Source organism: Hyperoodon ampullatus (genome assembly GCF_949752795.1).
Source record: "Hyperoodon ampullatus genome assembly, chromosome: 16".
NCBI lineage: Eukaryota > Metazoa > Chordata > Mammalia > Artiodactyla > Ziphiidae > Hyperoodon > Hyperoodon ampullatus.
The window spans coordinates 45,398,984-45,415,806 of NC_136929.1; the positions used below are offsets into that span (position 1 = coordinate 45,398,984).

General features: G+C 37.2%; 1 protein-coding gene across 1 annotated transcript in view; it reads left to right on the forward strand.

Moving 5' to 3' along the window:
• Positions 1 to 16,823, forward strand: part of DIAPH3 (diaphanous related formin 3) — a gene marked incomplete at both ends in the record, with an annotated part of 534,203 nt that overhangs the window by 201,659 nt on the left and 315,721 nt on the right. Inside the window, 3 exons of the mRNA XM_079721707.1 lie at positions 6,669 to 6,773; positions 9,884 to 10,186; positions 10,907 to 11,021. Coding sequence (XP_079577833.1) covers positions 6,669 to 6,773; positions 9,884 to 10,186; positions 10,907 to 11,021 — 523 coding nt within the window. The remainder of the gene's footprint in view (positions 1 to 6,668; positions 6,774 to 9,883; positions 10,187 to 10,906; positions 11,022 to 16,823) is intronic.

Here is a 16,823-nt window from a genome sequence, read left to right on the forward strand (position 1 = left end):
GTTTAGTATATGTCTTGGCGTGTTTCTCCTTGGATTTATCCTGTATGGGATTATCTGTGCTTCCTGGCCTTGATTGACTATTTCCTTTCCCTTTTTAGTGAAATTTTCAACTATAATCTCTTCAAATATTTTCTCAGATCCTTTCTTTTTCTTTTCTTCTTCTTGGACCCATATAATTCGAATTTTGGTCCATTTAATATTGTCCCAGAGATCTCTGAGATTGTCCTCAATTCTTTTCATTCTTTTTTCTTTATTCTTCTCTTCAGTAGTTATTTCCACTATTTCATATTCCAGGTCACTTCTCCGTTCTTCTACCTCAGTTATTCTGCTATTGATTCCTTCTAGAGAATTTTTAATTTCATTTATTGTGTTGTTCATCATTGTTTGTTTGCTCTTTAGTTCTTCTTGGCCCTTTTTAAACATTTCTTGTATTTTCTCCATTCTATTTCCAAGATTTTGGATTATCTTTACTATCATTACTCTGAATTCTCTTTCAGGTAAACTGCCTATTTCCTCTTCATTTGTATGGTCTGATGGATTTTTACCTTGCTCCTTCATCTGCTGTGTGTTTCTCTGTCTTCTCATTTTGCATATCTTAGTGTTTGGGGTCTCCTTTTCGCCGGCTGCAGGTTTGTAGTTCCCGTTGTTTTTGGTTTCTGACCCCAGTGGCTAAGGTTGTTTCAGTTGGTTGTGTAGACTTCCTGGTGGAGGGGACTACTGCCTGTTTTCTGGTGGATGAGGCTGGATCTTGTCTTTCTGTTTTGCAGGACTGCGTCTGGTCGTGTGTTTTGGGGTGTCTGTGACCTTATTATGATTTTAGGCAGCCTCTCTGCTAATAGATGGGGTTGTGTTCCTGTGTTGCTAGTTGTTTGGCATAGGGTGTCCAGCACTGTAGCTTGCTGGTTGTTGACTGGAGCTGGATTTTAGCATTAAGATCGAGATCTCCTGGAGAGCTTTCGCTGTTTGATATTACATGGAGACGGGAGTTCTCTGCTGGACCAATGTCCTGAACTTGGCTTTCCTACCTTAGGGACGCAGGCCTGACATCCGGCCGGAGCACTAAGACCCTGTCATCCACACTGCTCAGAAGCAAAGGGAGAAAAATAGAAAGAGAAAAATAAAATAAAATAAAATAAAAGAAATTTAAAAAATTATTAAAAATAAAAAGTTAAAAAGTAATAGAAAGAAGAAAGAAAGAAGAGAGTAACCAGACCGAAAAACAAATCCACCAATGATAACAAGCGCTAAAAACTATACTTAAAAAAAAAATGGACAGACATAACTCTAGGAGAAATGGTAAAAGCAAAGCTATACAGACAAAATCACACAAAGAGCATACACATACACACTAAGAAAAAAGAGAAAAAGGAGAAAAAATATATATATCTATATATAAAAAAAGAAAAAAAGGGAGGAAGAGAGCAACCAAATCAATAAACAAATCTACCAATGATAATAAACTCTAAATACTAAGCTAAGATAAACATAAAACCAGGAACGAATTAGATGCAGAAAGCAAACCTCAACTCTACATTTGCTCCCAAAGTTCACCACCTCAATTTTGGGATGATTCGTTGTCCATTCAGGTATTCCACAGATGCAACCTACATCAAGTTGATTGTGAAGATATAATCTGCTGCTCCTGAGCCTGCTGGGAGAAATTTCCCTTTCTTTTCTGTTTGCACATCTCCTGGGTTTCAGCTTTGGATTAGCTCCTCCTCTGAGCGTAGGTCACCCTCTGGCATCAGTTCTTCGCTCAGACAGGAAAGGTTAAAGTAGCAGCTGATTCGTGGGCTCTGGCTCACTCAGGCTGGGAGGAGGGAGGGTACGGAATGCGGGGGGAGCCTGTAGCCGCAGAGGGCTGGGGATGTTGCAACAGCCTGAGGCGAGCCGTGTTTTCTCCTGGGGAAGTTGTCCCTGGATCACGGGACCCTGGCAGTGGTGAGCTGCACAGGCTCCTGGGAGGGGAGGTGTGGATAGTGACCTGTGCGTGAACACAGGCTTCTTGTTGGCTGCAGCATCAGCCTTAGCGTTTCATGCTTGTCTCTGGTGTCCGCGCTGATAGCCGTGGCTTGTGCCTGTCTCTGGAGCTCGTTTAGGTGGTGCTCTGAATCCCCTCTCCTCATGCACCCAGAAACAATGTCTTGCCTCTATGCAGGTCCACACTTTTTCCTGGCCTCCCTCCTGGCTCACTGTGGCCCCCTAGCCCCCTTCAGGCTGCATTCACGCAGCCAACCCATCCTCTCCCTTGGATCTGACCTCCGAAGCCGGAGCCTCAGCTCCCAGCCCCTACCTGCCCCGGCGGATGAGCAGACAAGCCTTTCGGGCTGGTGAGCGCTGGTCTGCACTGATCTTCTGTGCGGGAGTCTCTCCACTTTGCCCTCTGCATCCGTGTTGCTGCGCTCTCCTCCGTGGCTCCGAAGCTTCCCCCCCACCACTCCCCATCTCCACCAGTGAAGGTGCTTCCCAGTGTGTGGAAACTTTTCCTCCTTCACAGCTCCCTCCCAGAGGTGCAGGTCCTGTCCCTATTCTTTTGTCTCTGTTTTTTCTTTTGCCCTACCCAGATACGTGGGGAGTTTCTTGCCTTTGGGAGGTCTGAGGTCTTCTGACAGCGTTCAGTAGGTGTTCTGTAGGAGTTGTTCTACACGTAGATGTATTTCTGATATATTTGTAGGGAGGAAGGTGATCTCCACTCCTTATTCCTCTGCCATCTTGAAGGTCTCCCCTACATTTGCTTTTATACTCATTTTTAGGTATACAGTATTCATGTATGACTGGTGTTAAACTTTCTTAAGACATTGTTTTAAAATTGTATGCTTTTCGTGTAAATAGAAGAAAGAACTTGTTCAAGGTTAGTTGTCTCCTTTTAGTCAGCAGTTATATGTCTTAGGTATACTCAGAAAATATTTTTTGCTCCATAGAAGATTTCTGTTGCCATACCATTTTGTATGTGTCAGCAAGAATTTTTTTCTGATAGCTTTATAAGGACACATGTAAATACTTTGCTTTAGGCAGGAAGCTATCATGGTTGCTAGACACATTCTTTATTTTAGTGCATAAATTTGAAAAATGAAGACTAGAAATGTCAGAAAGTACATAGAGAATATTGAGTTATCCACCTTCTTGTACATCTGCACTAATACATTTACCCTAGGGAATGAAATTAAGCAGAGCTTCAACCTTAACTGTGTTTCTTGACATTTTTGCGTGTAACTTTGTAAGCATAATACTGCTCTGCTAACTCTTTTGGAGAAGAAGGCTATCATATCAGTTTTTATAAAGTACGTCTTTAATGGAGATTCATTTTATCCTCAAGGCTACTGTGATTTGACTATAGATATAAAAATACTAAAGCACACTTTATATTTCGTCTGATCATTTTATAGGGAAAGATGTAGAAATTTATCTCTTTGGTAAGTAATACAGATACTCTCAGTATGGTCAAGTTAATTTAATAAGTTTTCTTTGAGTGTACTAATTATGACTGGTTGTTTTTATAGTTTTATTTTTATTCCTATAAATAATTCTTTTTCCTTTTACATCTTATTGTAAGGCCTATAAGATAGGATAGTGTACATATTGATATTGTGAAAAAGACTTCTTCATTCTTAATCTCCTAAGAATTTAGTTTTTTATTTCTTGCTAAGTAGCAGTAGACATTGGCTGAGCAGTCGTATAAAGGAGAGTAGAGAAAATGACCTCTCAAAGATTTTTGAGGCTGGGAGATTGAGGACCTTTAGTATATGATATTGACGTGGTTATACAACATATAAAGGAAGGTTTGACAGAAACAGGCTCATGACTTCACTCAACAGATATTTATTGAGTTTAATTATAAGTATAAAGCTTTGGAAAGGTGATGAATAAAATAGAAAAGGTTCTTGCTATTAGTGAGCTTCCAGGTTGATGGGTGTTATTGAGGTGTCTGATACTGCATTTTGATAATTTTGTATTACAGTGTGATAATTGTTGTGGTAGGAAAACCCTATGTGGTTTGTAAGCCTATAGATCTTGTGTGGCCAGGGAAGACTTACCCAAGGAAGTAAGAGCTAATGTGAACCCTGATGGATTAGTGTGAGGCAACAAGGTGAGATGGCCGAGGAGGAGGCATATATAAATTTTTTCTTTTTAATAAATTTATTTTTTATTTTTATTTTTGGCTGCATTGGGTCTTTGTTGCTGTGCATGGGCTTCCTCTGGTTGCGGAGAGCGGGGGCTGCTCTTTGTTGCAGTGCACAGCCTTCTCATTGCAGTGGCTTCTCGTGTTGCGGAGCACAGGCTCTAGGCCCGTGGGCTTCAGTAGTTGTGGCACGTGAGCTCAGTAGTTGTGGCATGCAAGCTCTATTGTGCAGGCTCAGTAGTTGTGGCACACAGGCTTAGTTGCTCTGTGGCACGTGGTATCTTCCTGGACCAGGGCTTGAACCCATGCCCCTGCATTCGCAGGCGGATTCTTAACCACTGCATCACCAAGGAAGTCCTGGAGGCATATATAAATTTATTTTGAATTTCCCATAAGTATCTCAAGCTTAATACCTTCAAAACCAAATTCATCATTCTTGCCCATAAATATGTCATTCCCTCAAATTATAATACTTTGTTGCCGGCTTGCAAAGCAACAGAACAATGTCGTGATGTTAGATATATTCCCCTCACTCATTTCCTTTGTTCAGTCAGACACTAATATTTTGGATTGTGTATATATATATATATATATATATATATATATATATATATATTTCTTTTCTTTCCGTTACCCTATTTTCTACCTTCATTTAGGAAGGGCTTCAGTTCTTGCTTGGATAACTTCAGTAGCTCTACACTCATTTCTATGCCTCTAGTATTATCTTTCAGTCCATTGTCCACACTGCTGCTGGTTGGGTTTTCCAAAGTGCAAATTTGATTATGTTGTTTTCTTATGATAAATACTCTATTAGCTCTCTACAGTTTTTAGTTTTTACAAAAAGGAAAAAAGCTTCTTGGTTTATTGTGAAATTCCTTTCCACAGTTTCACTCCTGTCTACCTCCAGCTTCATCCTGTGCAATTTGTTCTCATACCTCCTTTTGTGCCCCTTACAGGGGATGGCTTGTCATTCATGTACACTCTGTGCTAGTCACTCTATTTGAAATGCAAGCTACACTTCTCAGCTAATGACTCAGGTTCTTTAAACCTGAGATCAAGCATCATTCCTCCAGGAATGATGCACATGCCTCCAGTCTTTCTCTCTTTATTGCTGGTAATTTTCATAGATTTTGGGTGGTTAGTTTGCTTTGACTTTGCCACCAGACACTATGCTTACTAAACACCATGATCATACTGTCTTAAACTCTGTACCCCTAGTCCCTGCTACTCTGAGAAACACATAATAGTCATGCTATTAGATATTTATTGAATAAAGGAAAATGATGGTATGGAACCGGATATCAGGGAGTACTTAGATATTAGGTTAATGAGTGTGGCTTTTATAATGAAGCCACTAAAGGTTGAAGAGCAAAGGAGTCATGATATATGCGCTATCTTTTAGATGGAACAGCAGTTTTCAAAAATCAAAGTTTGTAGAGAAGAAGATAACATTGGCTTTGAAAATACTGGAATGCTTTCTTAGCCTTGAAAAATGTTCATTAAGTTGGAAATATATTTATAGACTGGTTTACAGTCTGGAATGCAGATGTGAAGCTGAGCTGGTGATAGGGACTTGGAAGCCATCAGTGTATGGAGCCCCTAACCCTAATCCTACCCCTGAGCCCAACCCTAACTCTCTCAAGGCTACATTTGTGAAATATTTGTATTTTCTTAAATGATTATTATTATTTTTTTATTTTTAAAAGGCAGTCAAATACTTGTTCTTGATTATGAGACAGTACTACTCTATTTAAATTCACCTCTGCTAGTAGAGGTTTTTAGTCATGATGATGGCAAGTTGAAGTTTGAAAACAGGATGGTGACTTTTGATGAGTGGCTGTATCAATTAGAAAACTCATTTGATTCACCAAATTTTATTATTTGCCTTCCTCCCACAAAGTGTTGCACTAAGGACTTTGAAAGACTAATTTATCATTAATTTCTCAAAGATTAATGATAAATAAAATGGACTTTATCCTCTTAAACTGTTGTTGAAGGTTAGAGCCTGCATCAGGTCCTTAAACCTCATGATGTTGTAGTAAGAAAAAAGAAAGTAATTGATGCATTTACAAAGTGGAGTTATTTATTAATAAACAAAATATTAAAGTGGAATTCTTTTAAATCATGTTGATAAACTTCAGACAAGTTTCAGGTATAAGTTTTTGCAGGTAGGGGTCAGGGAATTCAGTACAATGCCTAGCTCTCTATTATTTTACACAAAGTTGCAATGATATTTAGGGACGTATAAGAAAAATGCCAGGGTTCCGGATAACTGTGGGCCCAGTTTGTTCTGCTCAGAGGAGATGGTCACAGATTTCATTTCTGGCTTTGTCTGCTCCTTTGCAAATGAATGATTCTGGTGGGACCTAGAGGGACCTAGAGAAAAGCTGTGGGTGACTTAGCAAAAACCTACCACTCCTTTCATAAAAGTTTATGTTCTACCAACAGATCATTAGAATCAAATTTCTAGATGAAGAATAGTGCTTTTTATTTTCATCTTTCTCTCTTTCTTGTGTGATTTTGTTTCTTTTTCTTTTTTCCGTTTCAGTTTGAAAAAGAGTTTACCGACCACCAAGAAACTAAGGCTCAATTGCAGGAAAAAGAGGCAAAGATTAAGGAGCTTCAAGCAGAGTTACAAGCTTTTAAATCACAGGTAAAATACTATCTACCTGGAGTGAATTTGGGTATTGAAAGCTCACCAGGGGAAAAAAGGTCATATCATACGTTTTTAGCATCAAAATGTTGAAACTTTAATTTCCCTTGTATGTTTTCGTATTATTGTTTATATGTATTTCTATTCCACTGTATTTATTTTTTAAATGATTTTGCCCCTTTTTTTCTTCTTGCATTTTTAAGAACGTCTAAACTTTTACTAATCTGCTTCCTTATGTTTCGTTTGGGTTTTGTACCTGATGTCACGTGTTTGCTAGGTAATTAAGCATTAAGGGTAAGAAAGTCTTTTATTAGATTTTTCATTCATCACTGATCTTTATCCCACTACAGAAAATTATTGCTCAAGCTATTTATTTTTTGAAAACCTTCAGCCTATGGGTACCTTGCAGTGAAAGATAACCTTTAGCTGAATGAGAACATTTTCTGATAATTTTTCAATTTCCGAAAGTAAACAGATTTAAAACCTGACAAAAAAGAGAGCAAATCTGGATTATGGAGCAGATAATACATACGCTCTCTACACATAAAGCATTTAGGTAGCAAGAAATACATCATGTGCATGTTTTAAATGGATGAAGGTAGCAAGAAATACATCATGTGCATGTTTTAAATGGATGAAAGTAAGGAAGTAGAATTTTCACAACTAAATTTTTTTCATGTAGATTTACACATAAGATGATGAGCAATAAGTATAGTTTTGCTGTTTTCCTTTCATCCTAATTTATGGTTATGTTGAAATAGTCTTAGGTATACTATTTCTTATGTTATTTTGAGAGTTTGTTTTCTTTTATACTTTAGTGTATAGTTTTGTTGCAGAGTCTGTCTGAAGATACCCTAAGAGCTATCTGTTAGTGTTCAGTTTTGGAAAAAAAAAAAAATTAGAATCTATCTACAAGAAAATTCTCAATGATCATCTTTCTTTAGTGCTGCAAGAGAAGGTACCACAATTTATTGAAAGTTTTCATCTTTCTTATGTGGCTCCTTGTCTCTCATATTAAAGAAACATTTGTGTTTTTTAATTTCAGATTGAGTTATAGACAATGGCTGAAATATTCATGAAAAGTTTTTCCTGGTCTGGGCTAGTATAAATTTAGACTTTCCTTTCTCTTTAATTTTTCCCAGTTGAAGCATTACTCGTAAATCTACTCTAGAAAATTTCAGTTTATAGAAAACATATTCACCATCTTTGGATATGTTATTGCTGCATGTGCTTTTATATAAAATGGGAATATATTTACATTTTGAAGCAGATTAAATTAAGGAATCTCCTGTGTTGTTTTAAATTGTGTACAGTGATGACCTTTGTTTATGTCTATTAGAAGAAAGCCTGTAATTAGAGACTTGACACTGACCACAATATTCATTTTTGAATAACAACTGACAAATCCTTTGGATAAGTTTGTATTTCTCGTGAAATCTATGCATTTGTCTTAATATACTTCTCTTTGATCAAAGCTATGCTGATTATAAAGGTTATGAATAAAATATGCTGTATTATCTGTGACTTCATTCCTTCCATCACTTAACAGCCAAGTACTGTTAGGTGCTGGGGATAGAATGGGGGGCAAGGTGGTCACAGTGTCTGGCCCCATCAGTGATAAGTCTGTCACACCCATCAAAATCTAGAGCAGAAATTCAACCATACCTTTGTTTTAAGACATTAATTGTTAACCATAAATGTATACTGAGTGTGAGTATAATGTACATACATCCTTAACATTGAGAGGGCTGTGCTATTCATGATCACAGCAACCCAGCATAACACTAAAGTGATTCTTCTTTATTCTTAATGTTTTTGATAAGGCATGTTTTTTGACTGTGGTCTCAACTTCTCTTAAATACTTTTTCTTTGTGCTGACCTTGGATATTGATTTCAAGCCTTTATACATGATCTGTTTTCAATAATTGTGCCTTAAAACTTTTTTTTTTTTTTTTTTTTTGGCGGTATGTGGGCCTCTCCCGTTGTGGAGCACAGGCTCCGGGCGCGCAGGCTCAGCGGCCATGGCTCACGGGCCCAGCCGCTCCGCAGCATGTGGAATCTTCCCGGACCGGGGCATGAACCCGTGTCCCCTGCATCAGCAGGCGGACTCCCAACCACTGCGCCACCAGGGAAGCCTGCCATAAAACTTTTAAATGATTTATTAATACTCCTATAGCTATATGACTCAGAGTTGAAGTTAGTAATTTCAGGAAATAACCATATCACAAAAAATTATTTATCAACCCAGATCACCTTTATGATAGTAAAAATGCATCTATTGTTATTATGCCATGGAAACATAAGGACAGAGGTGCCTAGTGGTCACAGGGAGCAGATCGTGACATGCTCTTGAAGGTCCTACTAAGAATCTTAGATTTTTTTTCTCAAGGGCAAAGGCATGATGTGGCAATATTATTTACCTCTCTTTTTCTGGATCTTATTTTTTTTTTACTTACCACTTAAATGCTGGTGTCCTGTAGAATTCTGTATATAAACCTTTCCTCATGCTACAGACTCTGGGTGAACATATCTACACCCATGGCTTCTTCAGCTGTCCTGTAGAGACTGCTGACTTTCAGATCTTTTAGGCCCATGTTGCCATTTGCCTCCTGGATATCTCCACCTGGTTGGCCATAACTACTGCAAAACGGGGAGTAGTATTTCTGACAATTACATTTTTATGAAAATAAAAGCTATAATATTCTTAAATTGGGAAAAAAAATCTTTGAAATTTTGTTTTTAGGTTAAACCACATGATGATGCTGAAATTCAGTTGTTTTTGGTTTAAAATAATACCTTATTTTTATTTTATTTTATTTTTGTTTTTTGCGGTACGTGGGCCTCTCACTGTTGTGGCCTCTCCCGTTGCGGAGCACAGGCTCTGGACGCGCAGGCTCAACGGCCATGGCTCATGAGCCCAGCCGCTCCGCGGCATGTGGGATCTTCCCAGACCGGGGCACGAACCCATGTCTCCTGTATTGGCAGACAGACTCAACCACTGTGCCACCAGGGAAGCCCAAAAAAGAATACCTTATTTTTGAGAAAAGTGTACTTTAACATGTTTTGTAGAGAGTTCTTTGTCATATTTCTTCTTTTTCTTTCCCCTATAGTTTGGTGCCTTGCCACCTGGTACCTATTTGCCTTCTTCAAAAGAAAATGGAACTGGCCATGCAGCACTTCCTCCACCGCCTCCACTGTCCTCTTGTGGAGGCTTGCCCCCTCCACCCCCACCTGCACCCCCTCCCCTTCCAGGAATGCCCATGCCATTTGGTGGTGGTCCTGTGCCTCCACCACCTCCCCTGGGATTTCTCAGTGGACGAAACTCTCCCCTACCACCAACCCTGCCTTTTGGGTTAAAACCAAAGAAAGAATTTAAACCGGAGACCAGCATGAGAAGATTGAATTGGTTAAAGGTAAAACAGAAATAAATAGAGAAATAATACTGTTACCTATATTAAAACTTAAATATAATTATATATAATTTCCAATGGGTGCCCTGTTCAAAATGACATTAAATAAACAGGCATTATTTTAAATAAAAATGTTGAGTCAAAGCCCTTTGCTATTGACTAAAGCTCTCTGGTTTATAAATTGGGTAGGAATTGATGTTAGTTGTTACAATGGGATTTGATTGTAATTAAATTGGCAATTCAACATTATTGTGGTTATACTCTGTATTTTGAAGTGTTTTTTAAAAGTACAAAAAAATCATTATTCTTAGGAATTTTTATGTTGATAGCTATTGGGAAGAGTATTACTACTTGTCAGAAGTGGATAGTTAGTCGAGACATAGGAATTCTGAATCCTGCAGAATGATGGTTTCATGGTCACATAAATTGAGCATTGCTAAAGACTAGGAGAAGTATAATTGAGAAGAAACAAACTTCATTTCATTCAACTTCAAATCCCCAACTATTTGAGAGCGGAACCTTTTTTTTTTTCCCCTAATAACACATTAACTTCCTGCAGAACTTGTATTTCATTGAACATACTTTGGGAAAAAAATCTTACGGAGATTACTTCATAAGCATCTGCTGGCAGCTCTGGGGCACTGGGTGTATACATGGTGATTGGGTGTGGGGGACAGATGAAACACTCAACTGTTTGTGAATCTGTCTTCTCTCTGGCTGCAGATCAGACCTCAGGAAATGACTGAAGACTGTTTCTGGGTAAAAGCAAATGAAAATAAGTATGAAAATGTGGATTTGCTTTGTAAACTTGAGAATACGTTTTGTTGCCAACCAAAAGGTAAGTTTAATATCTTGGTTATTTGTTACTCTTAGTATTTTAATATTGTAACTTTTTATATGCTTACCTTTAGAAAGTATTATTTGTGTCATATAAATGGTATTTTTTATGTTACTAATGGATAAATGAATAATCCAGTGAATAATCTGAAGTTAATTTTTTATATAGAGTATCAACTGAACAATTTTTAAAATACAAATGATTTAATACAAAACTTAAAAAATTTTCTTTATAATACCTTCTTTGAAGATATTCTAAATTAGACTTTCGTAAAGGAGGGTATTTTCAGAGAAAATTTTGTTGTGAAAATTCCCTGTAGTCAATGAGAAATAGAAAAATGAAAACAAAATGTAAGTCTTCCTCTAGTTAGAATTTTCCCACCCTTTAATGTTACAGTGACTATCACATAATTAATTACTATGACTCACATGGGATAGAAATATCAAATTTATAGAACATCTTGAAAATTAGTTTGAAATAGAGTCTATGAGTAGATTATAACATCTTTTCATTAAATGCAATGGAACTCATTTTCAAAAGCCATCACAGATAGCTTTTACCTGTGCAGTGTGATTTTTCTCTTTTTGACAATTATATTTAGGAATTACTCTTGTCTGAAATTTGATTTTGTCTCATCCAGTGTCATGGGCCTACCACTTATATTTCAGGGCTGATATGCACATATACTGTTCAGTTCATTTTTAAGTAACACATTTTAGGTTTGTAGTACAAGGCACTTAGGTCAGTCATTATCTTTTTTTGTTTGTTTTAATTATTTTTTAAAATTATTATTAATAGTTTTTTAATTTTTGGCTGCGTTGGGTCTTCGTTGCTGTGCGTGGGCTTTTCTCCATCTGGATGGAGATGGGAAGGCTTGGTGTAGACAGAAGAATTGATTTCTTAAAGTGCCCACTGTGTACTAGGCACCATGCTAGATGCTTTATATGTGTGATTTAACTTGGTCATCACAGCAACCATGGGATATTGGCAGATGGCAAAAAAATAATTTGCTTTCCTTTGAAATGCTTTCTAAAATATAAATTAAAAACTCTTTTTAAAAAATTATTGTAAGTTAGAAACTCTAAAAGGTAATTGTAAATTAGATTTCTAGAATTTGTGTTAAATCCAAAGCCTTTATCAGATATTTTGGAACACCATTGGTCTTGACGAAAATAGTAAAAATGATATATTTTGATCTTTCAAAACCAGGGGCATTTTCTTAGCAAGCTTACCATAGGAAAACTTGTGAAGTAAGCAGATCTTAATTTTATCTTTTGATTATGGAGAATCAAAATTTTCTTTGAATAAGATTAGTGCACTCTTCAGGCAATCAGGGAAAATATATGGCAGTTAAAATGTGTATTTACATGTAAAACACTTCAGAATTTCAGATTTCATAATCTGGAATTGATTAGTTTTCCCTCTGCTTTTCTAGTAGGTAGAAAGGGTGGTACCTAAAAGCTATTTAAGTAATTCTGCGATCCAGCTTCTCTATTTTTTTTTCCCTCTTTACTCTGATTACTTTCTTAATTAATGAGGCTCAAAAGGGAAACTTGTTAGCATGTCTTTAATTTAGCTGTAGTGTTAGCCCTAAATGAAATAATTGGACCTTTAAAAAATTCTTGTCATCTAACTTTCGTCTTACGATTTAAGGTTGAAAAAAATCAACATATTTGCTCAATCTAATACTAGTTGTAAAGGTTAAGGTGAGGAAATAATGATCCTTTTCTGAATATTCCATATATCAGTGCCTCTCTGGCTTGGTGCATGCATCCACACTGCCCTGAATCTCTCTTTGGTTTGACTTAGAGGCTGGCAGAGGCTATGACTTCTTTTCTCTCAGCTCAAATGCTGCTTCCTCTTTTCTGGGACAGTAGATGATATTTCCATGATCAACAGAAAGATGGGGAAGCCCAGGGTTGTAACGCGGGGCAGTGCCAACATTTCACAATGCTAACAGATGGTGAGCTGAGAAGGTGACTATTTTTTGGTTTGGATTTTAAAGAATAATTCCTAGAAAGCATTATTTGAGGAGCCTTAAGTGTTCTCTTTGGCATTATTAGTATTTCATTAGAAAAGGCTATTCATTGCTGCTTTCAGAAAGACAGGACTTCAGTAGATATTTTATAGGAAAGGTCAGAAAGGAAGGCAAGAGCAAGGTGCTTAGAAAACTTGGACAAGACAGAGGGCTGGTGGATAGATTGCTCTTTGTCTCTTTATTCATGGCCTGGCTGCTAATGTTTGCCTGTTTCACGTGACACCAAATGTTACTTTGAATCAATTTTGTCATTTCTGCAGAATTCATAATTAAACCTATTATTCATTGTTGAGTTCCAGGTAGAAATATAGTTGCTCTCCTCTGTCTAGCAGGCAGGGGGAGATAGAGGCACGGGCTGCTAGTTGATTGTCATCATTGGCTTGCATCACAACTTGGCCGGGAAGGGCAAAGAATTCAGATTACTGAAGAGTTGTGGATTTTTAGAGAAAATATTTTTTTTTAATTTTTTTTTTTATTGAAGTACCTGTTTGGACTAAGAACCAGGCCTCTTTCTCTGACATAGTTGAATGTTCCATTCCAGGTATTTTAAATGGTAGATGCCAATATTTGTGCTTCCTAAGCATTTGAAATTGGCAGAAAGGAAAAGGAAAGGAACTGAATCCAATAATCTAAAAGAACCTTGGGATTTTCTCTCATGTTCTTTATTTTTTGTCACTAAGTATGGCTATTTATTTTACACTGCTTTAGGTTTATGAGACATTTAGGTTAAGATTGTTGGGTTTCAGAGGTCTCATACCCTGGGAGTTGGAAAAGGAAGAGAAACTAATAATCCCTATTGAGTATCTGTGGTATACCAGCCCTGAGCTGGGTCTTCTTCATGTGACTTTGTTTAATCTTTACCACATCTCTGCTGAGGTTTTTCTCTTGGTCTACAATTGCAAAACAGTTCTAACTCCCCACAGTAGCACCCTGCCCCACTGACTCATAGATAGAGCAAGATGTTCTTGGTAAGAGAGTTGGACATTTCCTCTTAACTCATGTTGCCCTCTATTATATTTCTTCTTTTTTTTCCAGTTAGATTTTACTTACTTTGCTTTCTAAACTAATCCCCTACCTGTGACTTTTATAGCATTGCTTCAATGGAGCGTGCCTTGTGTCATATCTTAAGGAGTACGGAAACCCCCCTCTAAGCCATTTCCTATGAAATCAACATGTTTTTTTCTGATTCAGTAGTATCATTTTCTTTTTTATACTTTATTTCCCTGTTAAGTATCTCACTTTGTTTTCCTTGCTTCTCTCCATCCTAAACTTTTGAGATACATCTTAGCTTTCCATAGTTTAGATTCTTTTGAAAATAACATGTAGGCATATTTCCTGATCATCTTTTTCTTGTATTTTTCTCATCTGCCTCTTTAATTTCTTCTGCTTTTTCTCTTTATCCTATTTCGCTACCATTGTTCAAGTCGACAAGTATTTACAGGGGACACGTTGAATGTGAGGCCTTGTGTTTAGCACTGGGGACGCTGTGGTGAGGGGCCCTGTACTCATGTTACTCTGTGGCCTTGGTGAAGCACAGTCAAGTTCGCAGGTGAAGTCTAAGAACAAGGAGTGGGACAACCAGTACTGATCTTGATTGTAGAAAAGACTGCCATGTTTTACTGTCTCTGGCTTCTGTTAAGACTTAACAAGGTTATAAAAGAACATTGTATATCTCTCAGAAATTTAATCACAATGTTCATATACTATATTGAACATTTGGTATCATCAAATAATGCTAATGACCTGCATATTTTTTACCAGAGTGGAAGCATCTGTTGGTTAATTTTTACAGGCTGTTGGAAAATGGATTAACGTATACTAACGAGTTATTGGTGTTGGATTTATCGACTAAAATTAATATTAATTACTTTCATTATTCACAAACTGTTAACTTAATAGGGATTAAAGGACTTTCTGAAAGTATATGAATAGTCTATTTCTCATAGACTGATTTATTATGAAAATGTGATTCCACAATTGTTAGCTTTCTGAAGTAATCAAATTTTATAACAGGTGCATCATATTTGCCAGATAGGGCCAATAAACTGGTTTATAAATAATTTCTCAACTGAACAGTTATGGCATATGGACACAGTTAATGGATTATGTACTTAAAAACAAATCAAGCTTAGATTTCTGACATCATAGTTCAGTGGACAAAGTATTGGGGTAGGGAGTGATAAACCATGGAGTATCCCAGTGACTTGGCTGTGTTCAGTTTGTTGCTTTGTATCTGAAACACAATTTATTCCTCTGTATGAACCAAAGTGTATAAAAAATCCTGAACTACCTCAGAAGCCTACATTAAGGTGAACAATATAATTTATAACAGAAATATGGTTCTTGGGAGCATGTTAATATAGAGATAATGCCAAAATGAATGTAACATATCTTCAACATCTTAAAGGTTTCTGAAAAGACGTTTGACAAACACTAGTTTGGGAAGATTGGGGAGGAAGTCAGTGGCGAATTAAATATTTCTCTAGGGATTTATTTTGGTTCTTGTCAGTGGCTGAATCTGGAAAGAACTTAAGGACATTATGAGATAGGTCAGGAATGTCTTGCTTGTTTCACCATTAGAGAGTATCTCATTGTTACCAATTATATTCTCTGTTGGGTTACAAAAGAAACAGAAATTTATTCTGAAAGCTTTAGAGAAATAAAACCTAAAGAGAGCATAAAGAAAGGGGTTATTTAGGTTGGAGCCACAGGCAACTTTCAAGTCCACAGAATGCTTCAGTTACACACTTAGTTACCCAGCATATCTTTGGCATGGTGTGATAGAAGGTTTAAAGGTCCCTGTAAATAGGCATGTTTCTTATATATTGTACTGATGCTATAAACAGAAAAGGAGGAGGCTTGGACTTGTGTGTATTGTATTGGGGGGGTATACCCATAAACATGGCTTTTTTTTCTTTCCTTTTTTCTATTCTCTTTTTTTCTTCTTCCACTGGAGAAAAGAATGGTATTAGGGCACTGGATTCAACTAGTGTCACTTGACTAGTGGTAGATTGGGGGATGCTGTCTCCCTTCCGTATTACAAGTAGCTCATCATGGTATTTTAATTCTGGTAGCAGTTTTCAGTGGTGCGCCTGTAGCTGTCAAACCTTAACAAAATTGTAAAGTCATTACATTCCATTGTCATCGCTTAGGATTTTGTCTCTTAGGATTTCTCTTCCATTTCCTGCATTTCCTTCTTCTGTCTTCTTCCCCATTTACCCTGGCATCTCTTGTTGCCCTCTGATTGCTCAAAGTGCATTTTTCGATTGCCTTGTCTGCAGTATGTTCTATCACTAGGACTCCCACTCATAGTTAGTGCACACCATTGTTCTCCTGAAAATATAAATGAGGCTCCTCCTTCTGAGTGTGCTACTTTAATCTTAAAATAATATTTTGTAAATCTGGCCACTCATTTCCTCTCTTCTCTACTCTGTCTGACCCCTATGCCCTCCTCCACACACACCACTTGCCAGGCTTGGAAGAGAGAGAATCACATGGAGTTAGCACTGTACCTGGATCCATCCCTGGAGCACAAGGAGGGAGTGGGATCGTGCTGGTAGGAGAGTCATAAGGAGATAAGCGCTTCTTGCTGGATTCCATGCTATAGGAATTTGATATAAAATAAACAGTGTAGTAAATTCTTTTGTAACAGAAAAAAAAACTTTCTGTGTAAATAACTTTATTGTAATTTTATAACTTTGAATTTCATAAGTTAGGTTTGGAGGTGATTATATATTCATGTGTTTAGGTAAGCTGGGTGTTGT